General features: G+C 42.0%; 1 protein-coding gene across 1 annotated transcript in view; it reads right to left on the minus strand.

Moving 5' to 3' along the window:
* The window catches only part of CCDC30 (coiled-coil domain containing 30), a 118,975-nt gene that overhangs the window by 15,234 nt on the left and 79,143 nt on the right, over nucleotides 1–24,598 (minus strand). Inside the window, 4 exon segments of the mRNA XM_048220523.2 lie at nucleotides 9,467–9,579; nucleotides 10,076–10,238; nucleotides 14,604–14,758; nucleotides 18,741–18,950. Coding sequence (XP_048076480.1) covers nucleotides 9,467–9,579; nucleotides 10,076–10,238; nucleotides 14,604–14,758; nucleotides 18,741–18,950 — 641 coding nt within the window.

Genomic DNA, 24,598 nt, shown 5'->3' on the forward strand with positions numbered 1-24,598 from the left:
GTCCTACTGATGCTCTGTGCCAGATAATTCTTTGTTGTGGAAGTCTGTACTGCGCGTTGTAGACTGCTCAGCAGTGTCCCTGGCCTCGACCCACCACATGCCAGTAGTACCTTCTACAGTGTGACAACCCAAAATATCTCCAGACATTGCGCAATGTCCCCTTGTCCTGGGAGGCAAACCGCTGCCCGCTGAGAACCACCGCTGAAGCTAATGTCCGTAAACTGGGCTTTCTCTAAGCCTACAGCAGGGGTTCTCAGGCCGTGTTCTGACCGGCAACATCAGCCTCCCCTGGGAGCTGGTTAGAAATGCCAAGTCTCAGGCTCTATCCCAGAAGTACAGAATCATAAACTCTGGGAGTGGATCCGTGTTTTGCCAAGTCCTCCGGGGATTCCAGTGCAGGTTAAAGCTTGAGAGAAAGCCCTGGACATATTTGGGAGGGAGCCCCTCACCATTTGCATTTCCTTATGAAAAGAACTACCTGTGTCAGGCTAGAAGGTACAGGTATACAGCTCTTCTCTCCTGCTAACAAAACCCAGATTTCATTTAGAGAGCCCTTGATCTCAGGAGAGGTGGGTAGGCCCCAGGTGTGTGTGTGTGTGGCCAGGCGGATGGGCCTGTGAGACAGGTATGCCTACTGGGCGCTCCTAGGAACTTGAGAAACCATCCCTGGCTGCCCTGGCTGCCCTCCGCTGAGGCTGCGCCCCCTGCAGCTGCAGTCCCTGCCCTGGAACCATGATGGGACAAGCCTAAAGACGAAGGGGCCAACCCCCCAAGCACAGCAGGACAGAACGCAGGACAGAGCCCGGTCCTTCACGACACTGCCGAGCAGCCGAATCCATGCAGCCATCACCTTCCTCCACATTTCTTGCTATATGAGAAAAAAAGTTTGTTCTAAATATGTCAGCTGGGGTTTTAGGTTTTGTTTTGTTTTGTGGTCAATTACATCCTGACATCTTAAAAACAAAACAAAACTACTCCAAGCAAACAAAAACCATTTTTGGGTACGGATCTTGGTTTAATGTGGAAAACATCCTGAGAGACATTTGTATATAAGAAGAAAACAAAAGAAACCTGATTTTTCCTTTTTTAAGTTTTCTTTTTCCTTTTTTTAAAATTCAAGTAATTAACATATAGTGTCTTGTTAGTTTCAGAGGTAGAGGTCAGTGATTCATCAGTCTTATGTAACACCCAGTGCTCATTACATCACGTGTGCTCCTAAATGTCCATCACCCTGTTACCCCATCCCCCACTTACTCCCCTCCAGCAACCCTCAGTTTGTTTCCTATCATTAGGAATCTCTTATGGTTTGTCTCCCTCTCTCATTTCATTTTGTTTTATTTTTTCCTCTCTTCTCCTATGATCCTCTGTTTTGTTTCTTAAATTCCACATATGAGTAAGATCATATGATAATTGTCTTTCTCTGATTGACTTATTTCACTCAGCATAATACCCTCTAGTTCCATTCACGTCGTTGCAAATGGCAAGATTCCAGGGATTGTTGATGGCTGAGTAGTATCCCACTGTATAAATATACCACATCTTCTTTATCCATTCATCTGTTGATGGACATCTGGGCTCTTTCCATAGTTTGGCTATTGTGGACATTGCAGCTATAACTATTGGGGTGCAGGTGCCCCTTCGGATCACTACATTTGTATCTTTGGGGTAAATCCCTAACAGTGCAATTGCTGGATCGTAGGGTAGCTCTATTTACAACTTTTTGAGGAAAAGCAAAACTATTCTTTTTTTTTTTTAAGATTTTATTTATTTATTCAACAGAGATAGAGACAGCCAGCGAGAGAGGGAACACAAGCAGGGGGAGTGAGAGAGGAAGAAGCAGGCTTATAGCAGAGGAACCTGATGTGGGGCTCGATCCCAGAACGCCAGGATCACGCCCTGAGCCGAAGGCAAATGCCCAACAACTGTGCCACCCAGGCGCCCCAGGAAAAGCAAAACTATTCTAATGGGGGGTGCCTGGGTGGCTCAGTCGGTTAAACGTCTGCCTTTGGCTCAGGTCACGGTCCCAGAGTTCTGGGATCGAGCCCTGTGTCAGGCTCCCTGCTCAGCGGCGCAGTCTGCTTCTGCCTCTCCCTCTGCTCCTCCCCACACCTCACTCATGCTCTCTCTCTCTCAAATAAATAAATAAAATCTTTAAAAAAAAAACCTATTCTAATGGTCTCTATAGCCCCTGACTGCCCCTGAATGCCTAGACATTTGGATAATGCCATTTTAACGGAAAAAAAAATATTTAAGGAATGAGAAAATGAAAGTGTTTAAGGTATGAGAAAGCTGCTCTTAGTCACTGTAGTACCTCGAGGGCCCAGTCAGGCCTGTGGTGGCAGGCAGTCTGCAGTTGTTCCCTATCTGATCTCACCTCTGACACTTACACTGGGGAAGCCCTAACTTAAGTGAAGGGAACTAACTAAAAACCTGTGCTCCAGGCTTTTCACGAGACACCTCATTTGATTTTAAAGCAAATTTGTGCCTCCTATCTTCGTACTCTATGAATCAGGAGACGGAGGCTGCGCAGAAGAGTTAACTCAGTGGGACTGGGGTACCCAAACCCTCCACATTCCTTGACTGGCTCCTGGGAGACGACCCCTAAGGCCTTGGAGTATCCTGCTTGATAATAACATCTTTGTACACCTGTGGCCTTGGGTCACACCAATATTTTATGCTAACAGTATGATTTCTGGCGAGTGCATTTTTGTTCACCTGGGGCCCTGGGTCATGCTGTGTCAATGTGACCTTGGGGATTTGGGGGACTAGAGACTGAGTAGTTAAGGCTAATCACTGGGGCACTCCGTGGCTATGTGACTGACCCCCAATAAAATCTCTGAATGTCAAGGCCCAGGTGAGTTTCCAGGTTGGGGATACTTCATACGTGTTGTCATATGTCATTGCTGTCCATTCTACTACACTGGGAGAGGACATCGCGAAGTTTGCTTGTGTCTTGTCTCTCCTGGACTCTGTCCTATGTGCCTTTCACTGTAATTCAAACCCTAACCATGCATATAACAGCTGTTCTGAGTTCTGTTGAGTCCTGATGAATCACCAAACCTGAGGGTGCTCTTAGGGCCTCCTGACACAGAAGGAAGTTACTTCTACAGAGAAGAATCTGACCCCAGAGCCTGTGATCTCCCAGTGTAATACCAGCAAAGCCAAGCAAACCAAACACTGCTGATTTCTTCCAGTAAGATATTGATTTTTTCATTTCAAAAAATTAAATTAAATTTTATTATTTTTAAAATTGAGGTATAATTGGGACGCCTGGGTGGCTCTTGGTTTTGGCTCAGGTCATGACCTCAGGCTCGTGAGATCAAGCCCCACGTTGTGCTCTGCTCAGTACAGAGTCTGCTCGAGATTCTCTCTGTCCCTCCTGCTCAGAATCACTCTCTCTCTTTCTCTAGTCTAAGAGATAAATAAATAAGTAATAAATAAATACGTAAATAATAAATAAATAAAATCTTTAAAAAATAAATTGAGGTATAATTGTACACATTATACTGGTTTTAGATATATAACATGATGATTTGATATTTGCATATATTGCTAAATGATCACCACAGCCTAATTAACATTTGTCACCATACGTAGGATTTTTTTCTTGTAATGAGAACTTTTAAGATTTACTCTCTTAGCAACTTCCAAGGATGCGATACAATGTTAACTATAGTTACCACGCTATACATTACATGCCCATGATTTATTTTATAACTGAAAGTTTATACCTCCTAAACTTACAGGAAAAGCTTTCAGCCTTTCACCATTGAATATGATATTAGCTGTAGGTAGGCCTACATTTCAGGTCTTATATTCAAGTCTTTAATCCATTTTGAGTAAATTTTTGTGTATGCTGTAAGACAGTTCTCCAGTTTCATTCTTGTGCATGTAGCCATCCAGTTTCCCCAACACTATTTATTGGAGAGACTGTCCCTTCCCCACTGTATATTCTTCTTTTTTTTTTTTTAAGATTTTATTTATTCATCTGAGACAGAGAGATGCAGAGAGAGCATGAGCAGGGGAGAGGCAGAGGGAGAGAGAGAAGCAGATTCCCCCTAAGCTGGGAACCAGGAGCCGGACATGGGGCTCTATTCCAGGACCTGGAGATCATGACCTGAGCCGAAGGCAGATACTCAACAACTTGAGCCACCCAGGTCCTCCCCCCCCCACTGTATATTCTTGGCATCTCTATCATAAATTAATTGACCATGTATGTATGGGTTTGATATTTTGTTTTATATAATAACTAGGAACAAGATGGGAGGGAAAGAGCAAAGCAGACTTATCTAGATGCTAATTCTAGTTAAACTCTGATGGAAGAGCTACTCCAAGGAAGTCTTCTGTCTTGTAAATTATGTCTTACCCTTAAATGTGTTTCTGCAAGACTCTTCCATTTTTCAAAATAGTGCCCCGCTCTCTCTCCTGCTTGCTGATTGTACATAAAGGAATCATTTTGCATATTTTTCCTTTGAAGATTACCTTAGCTGTTAGCCAGATACCCGGCTGAGAAGTTTGGATTCCTGGAGGCCAGAGACATGCATACCAGGCTAGATACAGCTTGTCAGTGTACTTGGCAGTCACTGACTGCTGGGATTGTCCCTGTCCATGTTCTCCTTCTTCCGTCATTACAGAGCCCCTGATTTTCAGCTGGGCACTTGGTTGCCCCTAAAATGCACTATACTTCCTGACTTTCCTTCCAGCTAGATGGAATGAACTGTGTGAGTAAGTTCTGGCCAACAGAACACGAGTGGAAGTAGTGTGTCCTAAAGGCAAATGGAACGTCCTTGCTTTCCCCTCTTCCTTTTTGTTGGCTTGAATGTGGATAAGGGCAACACGTTAAAGACGCTGGTGCAATGAGATAAAGGAGTCTAGACTCCTGTGACACTGACCCACAATACCCATTCTGGACTGCTTATGTCTGCACTGCTAGGTAGGACAGAAACCTGTTCCTTTCAAAGACGTTGTTATTTGGAGTCTCTGCTCCAGCAACTCAACCTAAACCCTAATTAATAGAGTTGGTCTAGATACCTGGGTTCATAAAACTGCCTCAGGCCTGTTCAGTTCTGTGACCCTTGCAGTACCCACTATGTAATAGGAGGCACGTATTTTTGCAGAACTGTGTTCACGATTACCACTGCTGCGACTTAGATTCTTTACAGGGCGATGTTTACATCTCATAAATGTTCTTATTTCCCTTTTTACTAAAAAGAGCTTGGCAGAAGACATCACTGGGTTCCAGCATCCTCTGGTCCATAGCTTCAGAGGTGTAACATCTAGCAGTGTACAATCTACCTGTCGTCCTCTGGGCTTCTCAGCTGCTCATCAGCTACTCTGATGTCTTGACATCATTTGAAACACAACATGTATTTCTGGCACTTATTTTTACCCATCCTGCCCTAGGATATTAAAACCCAAATCTTAGGGGCGACTGGGTGGCTCAGTCATTAAGCGTCTGCCTTCGGCTCAGGGCGTGATCCCGGTGTTCTGGGATCGAGCCCCGCATCAGGCTTCTCCGCTAGGAGCCTGCTTCTTCCTCTCCCACTCCCCCTGCTTGTGTTCCCTCTCTCGCTGGCTGTCTCTCTCTCTGTCAAATAAATAAATAAAACCTTTAAAAAAAAAACCAAAACACCCAAATCTTAGCTGCTTTCTCTCTTATTCTGCCATTTGGACTACTAAGAAATTAATTTTTTAAAAGATATATTTATTTATTTATTTAAGTGGGGGGTGGCAAAAAGAGAGGGAGAGAGAGTCTTAAGCAGACAGCCTGCTGAGCATGGAGCCCAATGTGGGGCTTGGTCTCTCGACCCTGAGATCACGACCCCGAGATCACGACCTGAGCCGAAACCAAGAGTCAGATGCTTAACCAACTGTGCCACCCAGGCGCCCCCAAATTAATTTATTTTAAAAAATAAGATGATAAGCTATAGAAAATTTGGGAAGAAAACCCAATTCCCAATATGACCAGTATTAAAATAGAGTTGTATTTCCTTCTAGTCTTTTTATAAGTGTCTTTTGTTAGACATTGCCTACATTAAAGTTTAGTCTTACACTCTTTCTATTATATCGTAAGCATTTCCCCGTGCTACTGTCTAATCTTCAGGGCCCCCGTCTTTTACAGTTGCAAGGGCTTCCATCAAGTGAGTATCATATGCTTGTCCTAATTAGCTCCTGTTGCGGGACCCTCCGGCTTCTCTCCGCAGTGTTATGCATGGTTGGAAGAGTGTGTTGACACGGCAGAGCTGGTGAGGCCTTGAAGCCTTCTCTCGCCATTGCTGGCTGGCTAGCCGGCACAGCCCTCGTTTGGTCAGAGGCTCAGTGGGCCCACTCGCCTGGAGCACATGTGGAGTTCGGAAGGTCATTTTTGGCTTAACTACTAGATCTATGAGGCGGCATAATACTCATGCTCTAAAATTTGGGGACAATTTTTTGCTTATGTTTAAGCAAAACCAGATAGAATTTTCTATTACTTCTCTTTCAAAAAGGCAAGGAATTTGTTTCTGAAGTGTGGTTGGGAAAACATGGAAAAAACAAGCATTGTCTGCAAAGGTCAGGGCTGGGGTCAGGGGAATGAAATAAAAAACGAACCCAGAGTTTTGACAATTCCTTCTATTTTCTTTCTTAAAGCCGTGTTCTTAATGTTGGATGGCACATCAGAGTTACGTGGGGAACGCTGATCTCTAAGCCCTATCCCCCCAGATTCCGATCTAACTAACCTATGTTGGGGCCCAGGCATGTGCAGCTAGGGTCAGGGCCCACTGTCCTAAAGGCAATGGGCAAATAACATGGAAAAACATTCAGCCTCATTAGCCATCAAAGTAATTGAAAATAAAATGACAAATATTTACGACTGTCAGTGAGCACTGAAAATAAAAGAGTACGCTGAGCAAGAGAATTCAGCCACAAGAGCCCGCGTGCGGTAAGGTTCCACGTAGATGAAATTCTAGAGGAGACAGAGGTCAGAAGAGTGGATGTCTGGGAGGGGGTGGCGCACAGGAGATACAGACCGACTGCAAAAAGTCCAGATAGAACCTTAAGGGATAATGGAAATGTTCTGGATCTTGAATGGGGTAGTGGTTATGTGGGTTTATACATTTGCCAAATGTAAGACTGTACCTATAAAAATCTATGCATTTATTGTATGTTAATCATACCTCAATTAAAACAAAGAATATTGGGGAAAATGTCATCAGAGCCCTCCCCCGTTAGCAGCACCCAATGCTAGTGAGGACGTGGTGTAATTGCTACTCTTACAGAATTATGGCAGAACATCTTGGCGGGATGCTTCTGAGTTTTTGTCAATACATTTTAAGATCCAGAGTTTCAGCTTTTGGCCAGTAATTCCACTCCCAGGAATTTATTCTATAAAAATAATGTTTTAAACAAAAAGTATATACATATGCACACACAAACCAAAATACTTTTTTTCTGTGTTATTCTGAGTAAAAATATCACTCATAGGACCAATGAGTAATTCTTAACTCAATTAGGACTGTGTTGTGAGGGTTGATTCCAGCATGCCTAGAATTGACCCAAGCTGTTTTGCTGAAGTTCTTGCTTGGCACTAACCACCGGTCCAGAAATGAAATATGCTGATAAAAGCAGCATGGCTTTGTAATCACAGGGCCGAGGAGTCGGACAGCAGTTTGCAGCAGCTTGTCAGCACTGTTTACGGATGACGGTGAGACTGATGATTTGTACTTGGTCTCAGTGAGACCTCAAGAAGGCTCTGCTGTTGCGGCTGGTTACATAGCAGAAATATGCTCCCAAGACCAACAGAATATTAAAAAAAAAAAAAAAACTCAGCTGAGACTCCATTTGGGGATCTTTGGTTGTGAAGTACTGGGGGCACACTTTACTAGTTCCTGACCCGAGACAGGAAGTGCTACCCGGCATGGGCCCCTGCCGGACCTCGCGCGACTGTCTGCTGTGAGACTGCCGTGGAAGACAATGCATGTCCTGACCCTAATTCTGTTGTGCCACTGTAACCTTCTCCCGCAATGAGCTGTGCCTTTGGAAGCACTGTCACTGAGTTCTGTTAGTCTTTAGCAATCGGGTCCTGTTTAACTGCCGCTATTAGTGCAAGGGCACATCGACTTTACGAAATATTACGTTCTACAAAAATAAGCAAATTCAAACCACAATGCTTACCAGACAACAACAAGAGGAAGAGAAGATAAAATTTTACTGTTTTACAAGCTATGACAGTAAAATCATAAAACTGTGCTTTTGACAAAGACTAGGAGTGAACACAGGAAGGAGTCTGGGTAAGCAACGTATGCACACATTAGCTCCGCTATCAGTTCACTTGGCAGGCGCTGTGGCATTTTATATGCTCTGGGTCTAGCACTTCATTCTTTCAACTCCCTCTAAGACCAAGATAAGATGTGGAAAGAGCACTATGTAGGTTATTAGAGGACTGAGTTCCAGCCTTAGATTTGTAAGCAGCATGACCTGAACTGCACATTCTCCCCACGGTGTCTACATTTCTCAGTAATACGATGATCAAAGCAAGATAAGGAATACCAATGACTCTGAAAAATACTCCTTGCTACACAGCAGTAAACAATGGTTTTTAAATCATTATCATTAATACCATCAACCTAGTTGGTGAGTAAGAATACAAAAGAATAAGAAATTTCAGCCTAATAAAAGAAATAGAGCAGAAGACTACAGAGCTGAGAGCAGAGAGGTGGATCATGGAAAAAGAACTAAAAATAAACAGATATAATAATAGTCGTGCACTAGACATTGTTCTAAGTAAGCGCTTTATGTGTACTTATTCATTTAATTTGTTGTGAGACAACAACTTTATGAGATAAGTACTGTTATTTTGCCCATTTTAAAGATGAGGGACCTCAGGCACAGAGAGGTTACATAACTTATCCAAGGTCACACAGCTAGTTTCTGCTAGAACCAGGATTTGTACCCAGGCAATACGGCTCCAGAGTCCATACTCTGAACTACTATGCTACATTCCAGAAAGGAGGAGAGTGGGAGGAATCTGGTGGAATGATGAGCAGGGAATGGAAGAAAGAGCAGAAAGTTCAGAAACACATTTTTTATTGAGCGCCTACTATATACTGGAGACTATGGATAAAAAGATGCATAAGACCATGGCCCATGCTCTTGAAGAGCCTATAGTCTGGTGAGGAAGACAGGTAATGAATCACGTATTATTTCAAACTAATGCAGCAAGTTCTGAAATCAACACGAAGAGGCATGTACCAAGGGCTACGAGGGAAAGAACGAGCACTTCACCCAGCCTAGGCTGGTGGTGTCAAGGAAGGCTTCTTGGAGAAGGTGAGTCCTAGCCCAAGGATTCTGAGTTGAAATGAGGAGTTGAAACAGGGAGGGTGTGGTCTGGACTGAGCAAAGTATGTGAGGCGGGAAAAGCACGAAGGCAAATGTAAAGGGTGTGTTTGGGGAAAAGCATGAACTCCCCATCCGAAGGGGACTTGTTTACCTTGCGTGGACATCAAGCTGCTTCAAAAATTGCACGCACTCCTCATATAGCGCCGCCTTCTCTTGCTGCAATGAAGATACCTTTTCTGATAATTCTCGGTTGCTCTTGAGAAGCTGAAAAACATTTTTTTTTAAGTGAGACTATTCTGTGCTGCAAGGTTGGAAGTCTGAAAACTACATTCCCCAGACTCTTGAGTGCAGAGCTTAGTTTCCGTAAATGAGAGGCACGTGCGCTCAGTTCGGAAGGTGCTGGTGCGGAGCCTCGCCGCCCTCGAGCACCGGCAGGGAGGTGAGCGGGCAGACGGCAGATGGGGCATTTGCAGGGGCACTCTGGGGCCGCAGGAGTAGGTTTCCCCGGGGTTTCTGGACTTCTGGCATTACTGAAAGCCCCCAGCAATTCTTTCCAACGTTCTCCTCACCCCGGCATCTCCCTCCTTGTAAAAGCATGTTATTCCCTGTGTCGAATCCCTTCTTGCTGGAGACACCTAGAGCAGATTCTGCCTTACCGATAAACCCAAGGGGTAAAATGCTAGGCACTCAGTTACCGTTGGCTATGACTTGGGTCTATGGGAACAGGAAAACTCAGAAGCGCATCTGTTTACTTTCTTACCTCTTCCGATTTTCTTTTTTCATCTTCCAGTTGTTTAAGTTGGGCCTCCTGCTGCTGAATTCTGGATTGTTGCTGAGAACTGGTTATTTCCAGTTGATTCCCTTTATCTTGTAAGATTCTCACTTGCTTTTGTAGGTTTTTTTCATTCTGATACAGGAGTGTCCTGAGGGCAATGAATATCCATTAAATCACACTGAATTTATGAAATTCTTTGACCTAAAATTGTTATATCATCACAAGGGATTTTACTGGTTCAATGAGGTAGGACCTGTGTCCATAAAATAGAGACCAACACGGGGGACCTCCTTTGTGACAGACGCTTTTCTTAGTTCTCTCTCTCACTCATCAAAACAACCCTATGAAGAGGACAAACTTGCCTCATCTCACAGCGGAAGCTGTGGCACAGAGAGGTTTCATTAACCTGCTAGGACAAGATGGACGTAGGACTCTAATCTTGAGTTTTCTATTCTTTCTCCTCGTCCTCCCTGCTTTACAAGTTGAGTCCCTCGATCTTCGTGGTTCAGTACAGGGTTGTTAGTTACAAACACTACTGATACTAATGCACGCATGTCCACGCTGCAGGGGCTGAATCATAAACGAGCCTGTGTTTGATGAGGAAGTTCACCTTTTCCAGAAGGGCCCTAAGTACTTAACTCCTTCAGAGGGAATCTCATCAGACTACAGTTTGTGGAAGAGTTTCTGAGGCTTTCCAACAAAGCTCTTTGGATTTAGGAGATTATCTAGAAGAATAGGATGAGCACGATGGAGCAGCGCCTACATGCTAGGTCACTACTGATATTGCACAAATGAGCTCAATTTCTCTAACTCCAGTTTCCTGAAAAACCAGTGGATTACTGGGAAAGATTTATATTTGGGACATGGGACTCCTATCTCCCCACCTCCAGCACGTCCAATTCTTGTCATGGTTCCTGATATAAGTGAAGGCTCTACAAGCTTACCTCCTACCATTCACATCCGCCCCTGCACCAGCACCGCCCCCTTCACCTCTGTTTTCATTTCATTCTTTATAGACCTGAGCAATTCCTGCCTATTATTGTCTACTTTTTTGGTTCCGTTCTGAATTTCTGATCAAGGGGCCAGACTAAGAGATAAACTTTAGAGCTGAAAGGGAAGTTTTAAATTGCTAGAACTAAAGAAACTTGAGTTATATGCAATGGAATTTAGGAGTTGGAAACTGGCATTGAAACATAGCAAGTCAAAATTTAAAAAGCAATTCATGAATATGTTAGAAATTAATTCCCATATTACATATAGTTTGAGCAGAAACTAACAGAAAACCAGTTATGCCAATGAATGAAATTAAGAAGGCTCTCTGCCCCTCCCCATTAGACATACAGCCACATCTCCCGGTGCAGTGCCAGCCACGTCCCTGAGACACAGTGGTGAAGCTCGGAGTAAATGAATTTGGCCATATTTGGTACCTGGTCACCAGCGCTGCTTTTAACTCTGGCAAAGTGGATATCGTCACCATCAGTGGCCCCTTCATTGACCTCAACTACATGGTCTACACATTCCACTATGATTCCACCCACAGCAAATTCTACAGCACAGTCAAGGCTGAGAATGGGACACTTGGCATCAATGGAAAGCCCATCTCTATCTTCCAGGAGCGAGACCTTGCCAACATCAAATGGGGTGATGCCGCTGCTGAGTGTGTTGTGGAGTCCACTGAGGTCTTCACCACCACAGAGAAGGCTGGGGCTCACCTGAAGGGTGGGGTCGAGAGGGTCATCATCTCTGCTGCTTCTGCTGATGCCCTCATGTTTGTAATGGGCATAAACCTTGAGAATAAGACAACTCCCTCAAGATTTCAGCAATGCCTCCTGCACCACTAACTGCTTGGCCCCTCTGGCCAGGGTCATCCATGACAATTTTGTCTTTGTGGAGGGACTCATGACCACAGTCCATGCCATCACTGTCATTCAGAAGACTGTGGACAGCCCCTCTGGGAAGCTGTGGTGTGATGGCCAAGGGGCTGCCCAGAACATCATCTGCTTCTATTGGCACCATCAAGGCTGTAGGCAAGGTCATTCCTGAGCTGAATGGAAGCTCACTGGCATGGCCTTCTGTGTCCCCAGCCCCAACATGTTAGTCATGGATATGACCTCCCGCCTGGAGAAAGCTGCCAAAAACAATCACATCAAGAAGGTGGCGAAGCAGGCATTGCAGGGTACCTTAAGGGCATCCTGGGCTACACCGAAGACCAGGTTGTCTCCTGCGACTTTCACAGTGCCACCCAGACTTCCACCTTCAGGGCTGGGGCTGGCATTGCTCTCAATGACCACTTTGTCAAGCCGATTTCCTGGATGACAGTGAATTTGCAACTGGGTGTTGGACCTTACGGTCCACATGGCCTCTAAGGAGTAAGAGCCCCCGGGACTACCAGCCTCAGCGAGAACAAGAGGAGGAGAGAGGACCTCAGCTGCTGAAGAGTCCTTGCTCCAACTCATCTCCCAACACCCTGAGAATCTCCTGACCTCCACGGTTTTCATCCCAGACCCACTGAAGAAGGGGAGGGGCTTGGGGAGCCCCACGTTGTCCTGTACCATCAATTAAGAATACTATACCCAGCTAAAGAAAAAAGAAATTAAGAAATCAGTAGATTGATGATCCCTGTCTCCCCTCTCAGCCTCTCAATCCATTCCTTACATAGCAACCAGAATGCTCTTTCTACATCACAATCTCATCATATCATGAAGTCCAAACACTTCAATAGAGCTTGTTAGCTAGCTTACCTTTCTAGCCTCGTTTTCTTGCCACTCAGTCTACCCGTAAACATTTTGTTCCAGGCAAAACGAACTTTTTTCACTTCCTGAAACAAGTCATCCTCTACCCTTATTCCTCCCCTGCAACCTTTTCCTTCGCTTCCTCTTCTAAGACATCCTTCCCCTAATATTCTCTGTTGAGCCATCCATCCCGAATACCTCACATTCAGCTTAAATAGCTCTCCTTTAGCAGGCTTTCTTGAGCTCCCTGGAGCAGGTTAGGCGTCTCTGCTATGCACTATCACAGCACCCTAAACCTTCATAAAGTCTACATACGAGGATAGTCATTGCAGCATTATTTGTAACAGCAAAAATATCTACAAACCATTTGACATAAATTACAATGTATCTATGTAACGGAATGCTATACAACTGTCTAAAATATTATGGAACTAAAAATCAAGGGTGCCTGTGTGGCTCAGTTTTTAAGCGTCTGCCTTCAGCTCAGGTCATGATCCCGGGGATCTGGGATTGAGCCCCGTATCGGGTTCCCCCACTCTGCGGGGAGCCTGCTTCTCCCTCTCCCTCTGCCTGCTGTTCCCCCTGCTTGTGCTCATTCTCTCTCTGTCAAATAAACAAATAAAATCTTTAAAAAGAAAGTAAAAAAGTAATAATATATGGAATCCTTAATATATAATTTGGAGTTGCTTTCCTCCAGAGATAATTTGGGGAAGTAGGGGGCTACCTACTGGGGAACACTTCAAGACTGCCAGCTTAATATTGGAGTCCCTAGTTCACTTCTCCCATCTTGGGGCAAACTTCCTCACTTCCTTTTCCCAAACCTGGGGCTGATATTATTTGCTCCCTGACTTAGAAGTTTATTTATATTTATCATTTTTGTTTGAGTTTATTATATGTTTGCTGTTAGTGCTTTCACTTGCTTTATTGTGGGCAATGCTTTGAAAGGTATGCTTATAGTTTATTCGGGATCTAGGTGCATTACCACGGAGGGTGGTGTACCATCCTGTTAGAGGTGGCGGTGAGACGAGCGTTTTTCTATCGTACCTCACTGAGGGAACCCACTATTCATTCACACATTCATTCATTTACTCAAACATTCATTCATTCACTGTTTTCCGAGTACCTACTAAGTGCCAGGCCCTATGCTAGAGCTTTTAGCTAAAGCTGAAAGTAAGTTTCTGAGCTTCATAGCATATGTGGATGTCTGCATGTCTTTTCAGTGGCTAAAACCATATTTTTCTTAACGTATATGCAGATCACTCTGAGTGTCACAGAAGTAGGAAGCCATCAGTTACCGAAGTTTAGGGCATCCAGGCAGGTCATTTTAATAAGAATTCTAATAGTAATAATTTTAGAAAAAAAAAATGAAAGCTCCTATCTGGTAACAGATTATTGATGATTAAGATGCCTTTAAAGTACTTGCAACTTCTTTGAATGAAATCAGCGGATAAATACAAACATCAATGTCATTTACTTTGCATTTTATGCCAATCATGTTAGAATCAGGAAAGCAAATCCCAGAGTATATCTCCTAGGTCATCCAGTCATTCAACGACAACTGGTGCACGAAGAGTCTCAGAGCAACAGGAACAATCCCTGCCTTTAAGATCTGACACTCTAGTATGAAAGGCAACCAAGAAAAACAATTAGAATGGAGTGTGATAAGCAGCTGCGTCGCCGAGTTCACCTCAGCGGGAACACAGAGGAAACGCCTGCGGACGCGGACACCTGCTAGACCCGGTGGTTCGCCCAGGTGACACGGACGGCTTTGCTCCTCTTACCTCTTGTGCTGCTCCTCCTGATACTGCTGCTTTGTTTTAGCTTCGTTTTCCAGGGCTTCTTTTATCCTTTCCTCTAGTTGCTTCTTCCCCAAAATACAAGTGTCGGAGAGACAGACTTTTTGAGCATGTTCTAATTTCTGCTGCAGGTCCAAAATCTTGAAGGAAAAATTTCATGAGTAAAACATTAAGAAAAGTCTGACCTTTTTACTAGGGAAATACCCTATGAGTAAATAGCAAACATCGTGCTAACAAACCAATCCAGTCTAAAGTAAAGAGCACGGCCACATTTATTTTAATTTTAAAATAAATTGCCTAAGTTTTACGATATAGGGAGGCGCCTGGGTAGCACAGCGGTTAAGCGTCTGCCTTCGGCTCAGGGCGTGATCCCAGCGTTATGGGATCGAGCCCTGCATCGGGCTCCTCCACTAGGAGCCTGCTTCTTCCTCTCCCACTCCCCCTGCTTGTGTTCCCTCTCTCGCTGGCTGTCTCTATCTCTGTCAAATAAATAAATAAAATCTTAAAAAAAAAAAGTTTTACGATACAGGATACATTCTCATAGTTTAGTGTCTGTTTGTGTAAACGAAGTTATATAGTGAAAACTCCTTCCCTCTCTTCCTGACGGTTTTCCTCCACCACATAGGTGATCACTGGTATTAGTTTCTTGAGCACCTTTCCAGAGGTTTATTTGTTATGCCCACATAAAAAATATTATTATATAGTTCTCCCCCATACACACATTTTTACACAAATGATGGCATATCATATGTACTTATGCACCTTGCTTTTTAAAAAAAAATTGGGGGGGAGGGGCAGAGGGAGAATCTTAAGCAGCTCCACCCCATCGCAGAGCCCCCTGTGGGGCTCGATCTCAGGACCCTGAGACCATGACCTGAGCTGAAATCCAGAGTCAGAGGCTTAATCGACTAAGCCGCCCAGGCCCCCCTGCACCTTGCTTTTTAAAAACAACAATACACTTGGTGATTTTCTGTATTATGAGTTTATGTAGAATTGCCTTTCTTTTATAGCTGTATGCCATTCTACTATAAGGATATACTATAACTTATTTAAGTAGGTCCCTACTGATGGGTATTTAAATTGATTCCAATCTTTTGCTATTACAAACAATTGCTCTAGAATAAATTATGAGATATGAATTTGCTAGGGCAAAGGTTATTATTTGTTTGTTTAATAGATAATGCCAAACTGGCTCCATGGGTATTAGGCCAATTTATACTTCCAACAGCAATGTGAGAGCGTGTCTAGTTTCTTCAGTGTGGCTAGTTTCATGATATGATCTTATTTTTTATCTTTATTTTATTTCATTTTTAAAAAGATTTCATTTATTTATTTATTTATTTATTTAAGAGTGAGAGAGAGAGAGAGAGAATGAGAGGATGGAGGAACAGAGGGAGAGGGACGAGCAGACTCCATGCTGGCCCTGAGCCTGATGCAGGGCTCGATCTCACAACGCTGAGATCATGACCTGAGCTGAAATGAAGAGTTGGATGCTGAACCACCTGAGTTGCCCAGGCGCCCCTCACGATAAGATTTTAAAACAAAGTAGAAGCCTCTTACAAACCAAGTACCTATTAGCATAACACCTAGAACCAGTAATATGTTCTTTAATGCACTGGTAGAACTAAAAATAAGACTTATGAGTCGGAAAGAGAGATGTATAATTTTATTTTAGAATTTACACATTAGATTAAAAGTATCATTAAAATTTTTTTGTTAGATAAGTCTATTTTTGCTTACCTATTTTGTAAATTGTTTACACAATTTTGTATACTATGTACTGGTACATAGTAGATACTCAATAAATATTTGTGGAATGAATAGTTTTTAGCAGAACAGCTATTGTCTCTCGAATGTATTCTTGATCTAACAATGCATGCTTTACAATGGTTTAGCACCACATTCCCCACAAACATTCACTGAATGTCAGTGGATGGCAGTCTTTTTTTAAGAGCAGGGCTTTAGGTCCTTGCAGAGCCCACAAACCATAGGAGAGGTGAAGATGCAGAATGATTTAAGGGCAATGGCAGTGGACAGCCAGTTGTCTTGAGGCCAACTCAAGTTCCTTTGAGCTGCCCCCATTTAGTTCTACTTAGGGAAAATGCTTCCTTAAAGATATTCACTCTTAATTCCACAAATGACAATATCGCCCTGTTGGCTTCTCTACCAAGGACATATGCAAATGTTTGAACCTGTCACCCAATTTAAGAAAAGAACATTTCCAATACTTTTGAAGTCCACTCTGGGACCTTGTCAATTATCCCTGTTCCCTCCCTACTCGAGAAAACCAGTATCTTCAATTTTATATTAATCATTTCCTTGCTTTTTCTTTAATATATAATCTATATAAAATGGGTTTTATTGTACTCCATTTTAACCTTGGGAATCATACTGTGTTTTGGTGATTTGTTTTTTATTCAACGTATGTTGAGCTACAGTATGTACCTATAATTTATCTTTTTTCACTGTTTTATGCCGTTGTGTAAATATACAGTTTATTTATTCTATCTTATATCAGTGGACATTTGGGTTGCTTTCAATTTTCTGCTATTTGGAACAATGTTTCTACAAAACTGATTGTATTCCTATCTCCTGACACGTATGGGCAGTATACGCTTTCTCTAGTATTTACGCCCAGCAGAAGTGTTGGGTTGTATGGTATATATGTCTTTAACGTAACTAAATACAAATGCCAAATTGTTTTCCAAAGTGTTTATACTGGGGTGCCTTGGTGGCTCAGTCGGGTAAGTGTCTGGCTCTTGATTGCAGGTCAGGTCATGATGCTGGGGTCCTGGGGTCAAGCCCCACATGGGGCTCTGAGCTCAGCAGGGTGTGTGCTTGAGGATTTTCTCTCTTTCCCTTCCCTATGCCCCTCCCCCACACTCTCATGTGTGTTCTCTCTCTAAAATAAATTTAAAAATCTTTAAAAGAATCCAAAGTGTTTATACTAATTTATTCTTCCAATTGCAGTCAATATATAATTGTCTTTGCTGCACAAAATCCTCTCCAATATTTAGTGCTGTCTAAATTTAGGTTTTTTACTAATCTGTATTTTTTTTAAAACTAAATTTAGCTTTTTTTTTTCTTCCAGATTTTATTTATTCATGAGTGACAGAGAGAGGCAGAGGCAGAGGGAGAAGCAGGCTCCCCGCGGGGCAGGGAGCCTGATGCGGGACTCGATCCGAGGACCCTGGGATCATGACCTGAGCTGAAGGCAAACGCTTCACGGACTGAGCCACCCGGGCGCTCCTACGTTTGGATTTTTTTACAAAAGTGAAAGAAGAGTAAAAACATACATAAAGCGCGCATATCTTAAGTACACTGGATGAAGTTCTACTTAAACAACCACTTCTCACAGCAAGATATAGAACAGGCACGGCACCACAGAAGATTCCCTCTCAGCCTCTCCCAGTTAGCAGCCCTCCGAAAGAAAACCACCATCCTCTGATCCCAGCTGAGTTTTGTCTATTCTTAAACCTCATATAAATGAAATCACACATATGAACGCTCTTGTTCTGGTTTCTTTAGCTCAAAACTAGGCTTTTGGGCATAATTAAGATTGCGGTCATCTACTTTTTGATGTTTGCTTTCTATTTATATGGTCTGATGAAATGATTTACTTACTTATTTTATGATCTATTTTTTTAATGTGAGCTTGGACTCAACCCCACAGATCTAAACGTGCAACCGTTACATACTACTGCCACCTGGTGTTAGACGGTCTGAACTGCAGGGTCATGATTCCAAAATGTCCATTTCACAACACAAATCCCCCCAAAATTACAAAATAAAAACCGTATAAACAGACAAATGAGAGGAGAATCCGTCTTTTAAAAGTCGAAAGTATAAAACAAAAGTCCTATGGCTTCAATCGGTTACTTTAAGTTCATGTTACAGCTTTAATGAAACCTACCTTTTAAAGTTCATGCAGTTTAAAGAAACGAGATTTACGGGAACTGCAGGAGCAGGTGAAGTCAAAAGAGAGGAGAGCATGGAAGAGCAAAGAAAAACCCTGGAATTCTATCAAGTCTGCGTCGTGGCTACTTCTTAAAATCCTTAGGGAAACAGGATTTCAGGAGCGGTATCCAGAGCATGCTATTTATTAAGCATGAGGATAATTACCTTTGCCTCCGCATCAGCAACTTTTGATTTCTCCTGAGCCAGCTTTTCCTGCAGGTCGTTCTGTGATTTAATGCTCTGAGCCTGTTTAAGTCCCTCCAGCTCCAGCTCCCTGATTTTCTGCTGACAGTGCTTCCATTCTGCTGTGAGTGAAGAGCACGTCTTTGTGCTATCTAATAACTTCTGCTGGGCCTGCTTTAGTTCAATTTTGATCTGGAGGTGGGGAATAAACAAGAGTGATAGAAATAAGCATACAAAGAAGGTGAATGTGAGCCAGGATAAGCACTTTTCATAGCAGTGCAGTCCCCCAAGAGCTGACAAATAGCCAATGTCACATGGATGATTACCTCTCTGGAGCTGTCATGTGTCAGGTTTGCCAAAGTCTGTCTAGCCAGATGGCAGCTGGACAGAGCAATTTTCCTAAGAGTTTCTATGCACGTATGGTCTGAACATTTTCCATCCTTTTTTTCAACCTACTGCAAGCTGGCTTTCATTCCCACTACTCCATCAAACTGTTTATGCCAGGGGCACTGCAGAGCTCCCCACTGCCAAAATGAATCTGATGGACAACTGAGCTCTTAGGTAGCATTCACTCCCTCCATCTCAGAAAGTTCTCTTGGAGTCTATGATACTGAACTCTCCGGGTGTTCTCCTACCTCTGCTGTTCCTTCCTGGTCCTTCCCGTGTCGACTATTCTAATGCTACCCAACTTCTAAACATCACTGGACTACCCTAGGCCTTGAGAGTGGATCATTCTCTCCCTAAGGTTCACTGTCATGATTTGAAAGACCACCTTTATGCCAATAACTGCCAAAATGAAACTCCTTGAGTCTGTCCATATAAAAAACCATCTTTCTCTCTCAGTCTTCCTGATTTCAGTAAATGATGCCACCATCTAAGGTTTTGTTCAGCCCAGTAGTCTGAGGGTCCTTCTGAGTCTTCCATCATGAGCCCATTTGGCACCCGCTGGCACGCTGTGTCCACAACATGTCTCGCACCGGCCCATCTGGGTCCACCACCCTTGTCTACAACATCAGCATCTCTCGCCTGGGTCATCACAATAACAACGTGGTCCTGCCACTTCCATTTTAACTCCCTTATCTGTTCTCTACATTGCAACCCAAGTGTTCTTTTCTTTTCTCTTTTCTTTCCTTTCTTTTCTTCCTTCCTTCCTTCCTCTCCGTTTTTTGAGAGTGAGCGTACAGATTGGGGGGGTTGGGGGAAGAGTGAAAGGGAGAGAATCTTAAGCAGGCTCAATGCCCAGCACAGAACCAGACGCAGGGCTCCATCTCACAACCCTGAGACCATGTCCTGAGCCAAAATCAAGAGTTGGAGGCTTAACTGACCGAGCCGACTATGTGCCACCCTCTCTTTTTTTCCCCTTGCCAACCTCTTTTAAATCACAGATCACTTAGTACCATGAAAGTAAAAAGGACCATCTCTATATTTAAAAATTGATGACTAACTTAACTAAAAAAATTTTAAAAATTTAAATGAAAAATTTCTATAAAAATAAAATATACCAAAGTTAATACAAGAAGAGATAAAAAAAATGTGACTCCTTGTAACTATTAAGAAACTCAATCAGTAATTGAAAATCTCCCCCAGAAGAAAGCTCTAGAATCAGAAGGATCCAGAAATGAGTTCTTGTATTTAAGAAGAAGCAACTGTAATTTATTTTTACAAACTCTTCCAGAGAACAGAAAAAGAGGGTATGTTACCCATCTCATGTTAAGGGGCCAGGGTAACCTTGATGCCAAAATCTGACGTGGATGTTAAAGGAAAATGACAGGCCAGTCTCATTTGTGAACTAAGATGCAAAAATTCCAAAGAAACACTGGCAAGCTAAAATCAGCAATGTAGAGAAAGGATAATAATTTAGGATGCGGTTGGGTTTTCCCCGGGAATGCAAAGTTGAGTTAACATTAGAAAATCAGTCAATGTAATTCACCATATTAACATATTTAAAAATCAAAATATGCAGAAAAAGAATTTGATTAAATTCAACATGTGTTCATCATAAAACATTGAATAAATACCAGAAAAGAATTTTCTTAATGTGATTTTTAAAAGTCTATTTAAAAACCCTATAAAAACATATTAAATGAATTTTGATAGCTTTGAGACCGGGAAGGAGAAAATATACCCACAATCGCCAGCTCTATTTGGCACTACACTAGCCATTGCTAGAACAGGAAAGAATGAAAGGTGTAACAGGTGGAAGGAAAGAAAGAAAATCATATTTATTCTTAGATGATATGATTGCTTACATATAAAATACAAAATGATATAAACATAAATTATAAGAAGTAATTTAAAAGTATGGCAAGGTTTTTACTAGAAAAAATTTATTGTATTTTTATGTATTAGCAATAGTTAGAAAATGAAATTCTTAAAAGGTTACCATTTACAATAGTATGGAAAGTATTAGCACCAGGAATACATCTAACAGAAGATGTGTACAACCGCCACAAAGAAAATCATGATATTGGGAGAAATTAAAGAAGACTAAATATAATACACACACATTGTGTAGAGGATTCGATATTGTGAAGATTTAAATTCTTCCCAAATTTATCTATAGATTTGGTGTGTAAATTCAGTGTTAAAATCCCAAAAGGTTATGTGTATAAATATGTGTGTGTGTGAGTACACATGGGTATGTGCGTGTAACTTGACAAACTGCTGGCAAAATTTATATAGAATTTCAAGTGGCCAAGAATAGCCAAGGCATCCTAGAACAAGAACAACAGATGAAAAGGTGCGTTCTATCAAATACTAAGATTTACATAAAGCTAGAGTAATTAAGATAGCATGTTACTGGCACAAGAGTAGACAAAATAGGACAATGGAACAGAGAGCTTGGAAACAGACCACATATATACTAATATTCTTACAACTCAGGTGACAATATAGCAATGTAGGAGAATATCTTTATGACTTCAAGGTTGACAAAGATTTCTTTCTTCTTTTTTTAAAGATTTTTTATTTATTTATTTGAGAGAGAGAGAGAGAGAGCAGGAGCAAAGGAGAGGAACAGAGGTAGAGGGAGAAACAGACTCCCCACTGAGCAGGAAGACCGACGCAAGGCTCGATCCCACAGGGATCATGACCTGAGCTGAAGGCAGATGCCCAACCAACTGAGCCACCCAAGCGCCCCTCAAAACATATATTTAGAGAGTGAAAATATAAGCCATAGAGTAGGAGATGTGAGTAATACACACCTGATCAAGGCTTCATATATAAAGAATTCCTATAAATTAATGGGAGAATGAAAATGACAGAAGCCCCAAAGAAGAGTAAATAAAATCTTGAACAGGTGCTTCCCAAAAATAGGAACTCAAATGTCAAATAAATATATAGAAAGCTGCTCAACTTCATTCATAAACAGGGGAATGCACATTAAAACTGCTAGGAGCTACCACAATACACATATATGAGATTAGCAAAAATGGTCAATTCTGACAGTATCAAGAGTTGGTGAGGATGTAGAACAGTAAAGACTTCATACCTTCTGGGGGGAGTACACACCTTAAGCAGGAATTGAAGTAATATATACCCTACAATGCACTAATTCCGCTCCCACTCTCTTCCTAGAGAAACACATACTATGGATGGACATCAGGACGCATGTACATGGGTGTTCACAGCAGCGGTTTTTTAAAAAGTAGAGGCATTACTCAGATCCTTTTGTACATCTCACTATTCAGGAAAGAGTCTTACGTTCAATAAACAAACATATCTGAAATAATGTGCCCTTATGCTCTCCGTTTAAAAGCAAAGGTCCTTGGATAAAAGCTGCTCAAGGGTCCAGAGCGCTAAGCTTATGATAACTCCTTTTTTATTAATTTCTGAAGACCAGATATGCCATCTCCAAAAATGTTAACAGACATGTAAAAATGACCAAAACAATTTATTAAACAGAGTAGAAATGAATGTGTGTAGCAATGAAGAAATTAAACCCTAAGCGAGTAATACGCCTCGATATCACTGGTGGTTTATGTAGAGCAATAGGAAACAACTCCGGTAAGACCCAGGCTCTTTGGATTTACCAGAAAGAAATTACAGATCAAGTTTTAATAGGCTTCCTATTTTTCCAGTGAAAATCCTCGTGTATCCCCCCTGCCCTGCTACTCTAAACCAGTTCAACCTCTCTCATTTTTTTTCCCTTCATTTTCTCATTTTCTTTAGGAGGATTGGTACAGCTTTTAAAACTTCATTGACAGCAACAAACCTATTAAATCTTGATGTCTTCTCAAACGCACTCTAACCCATTAGATAGGGACTTTCATTTTGCAAAAACAACACAGCCACGTATAGAGAAAGATACATGATTTCACTTATACGTGGAATGTGAAACACAAAACAAAATGGAAAGGAATTCATAAATATGAAGAACAATCTGTGTATTACCAGAAGGAGGTGGGGGGATGGGCACAATAGGTGAAGGGGATTAGGAGGTTAAAAAAAAAAAGAACAATGTAGCCATGAAAAACTCAGTAAGACACAGGCATATCTAATGAACGGGAAAAGACAAAAAGAAATCAGGGAAAAGAAGAAATGAAGTGTTGGAATATTTGGTACATTTGATTAGTTCAGGGTTATGAGACCTAAACTTCTTACTGTAAATAGAAAAGGTCAAGTCCTTTCATAATACATTGTCCACCTCCTTCATAGGCCAAGAAAGCTGAAGGCCTCTGGGACCTGTGATCATCAGTCAGAATTAACACGCAGCATTTTGGCATTTTGGTCATGTTGGATAATGGGGTGAGATGACAGTGGAGCAAACACTATTATGGCCAATGACGTGCATCTAGGAGTTCTTCTCTAGCTTTGGGTTGGGGTATTCAAGCCCTAATAAGAGGATCCAGTACAGTGTCTCAGTGTTGGTGGTGGCAGAACAGTTCTCTGCCCGAAGCTCTGCAAGCCCACAGCATTCTTCTCAATAGCCCCCTAGTATGTACGGACATACAAGACGTCTATAAACCATTGAGAGAATAAAGAATGGCAATTTCTTGTGTGAAACTATAAAGTAAAGCAAAAGGGTTATTACCAAAAGAGAGCAACAGACCTGGATTTAAATTCTGACTCCACGATGTGTTAGTTTTGCAACCTTGGACAGTTTCTCATCTATAAAATGCTGGCCCTCCAGGCCTTAGGGAGGTTTGTAAGAGATAAAGTGGACAAACTGTCAATAACAGGTAGTTAGTTATTGTATATGACTCCATTTAGGTGCCTGGCTGAAGGAACCAGCCCAAACACTGTTGTCTCATTATTGAAATGGCCAGTATTTTACCCCACCATGAAAGGGATTTAAAACAGAACAAAAAATAACTTCTCTTTTTGCAAATCTATCATTTGCCCATCCCTGAAGGACTCATTCATTAATTCAACAAACATTTCTAGGGTGCCAACCACAGATAAGGCATCATAATCTGTGTTGCTCCGGTCATTACACCTTGAGAAAGATGTAGTATTGCTTGAATATGTTGAGAATTAGACAGCTAAAATGATCTCAGAAACGTGTTTGAAAGGAAAAGTGAACAGCTGTCTTACAAGGAAATATGATAAAGATCTGGAATTTAATTTAAAACTACAAAGGAATTTAATTTAAAACTACAAAAATTTGAATATGGTCAATATTCAAAAAATCATGAAGGGTGAGGATAAGTATGAGGGTTCTTCAAATAACCCTGGAATACTAGGGCTGCTAGAAGGGCCTCCCTTAAAGTTTGACATAATGACTAGTTCTCCTCTGTATTTCCCCTACTAGATTGTGAGTTCCTAAAGTAGGGACCTTTCTTAATCCATTTTTAGGTCATTTTTTGAAGAAGATACCTTGTTTCCACTACACTAAGTGT

This window comes from Ursus arctos, unplaced genomic scaffold (genome assembly GCF_023065955.2).
Source record: "Ursus arctos isolate Adak ecotype North America unplaced genomic scaffold, UrsArc2.0 scaffold_12, whole genome shotgun sequence".
In the NCBI taxonomy this organism is placed as follows: Eukaryota; Metazoa; Chordata; class Mammalia; order Carnivora; family Ursidae; genus Ursus; species Ursus arctos.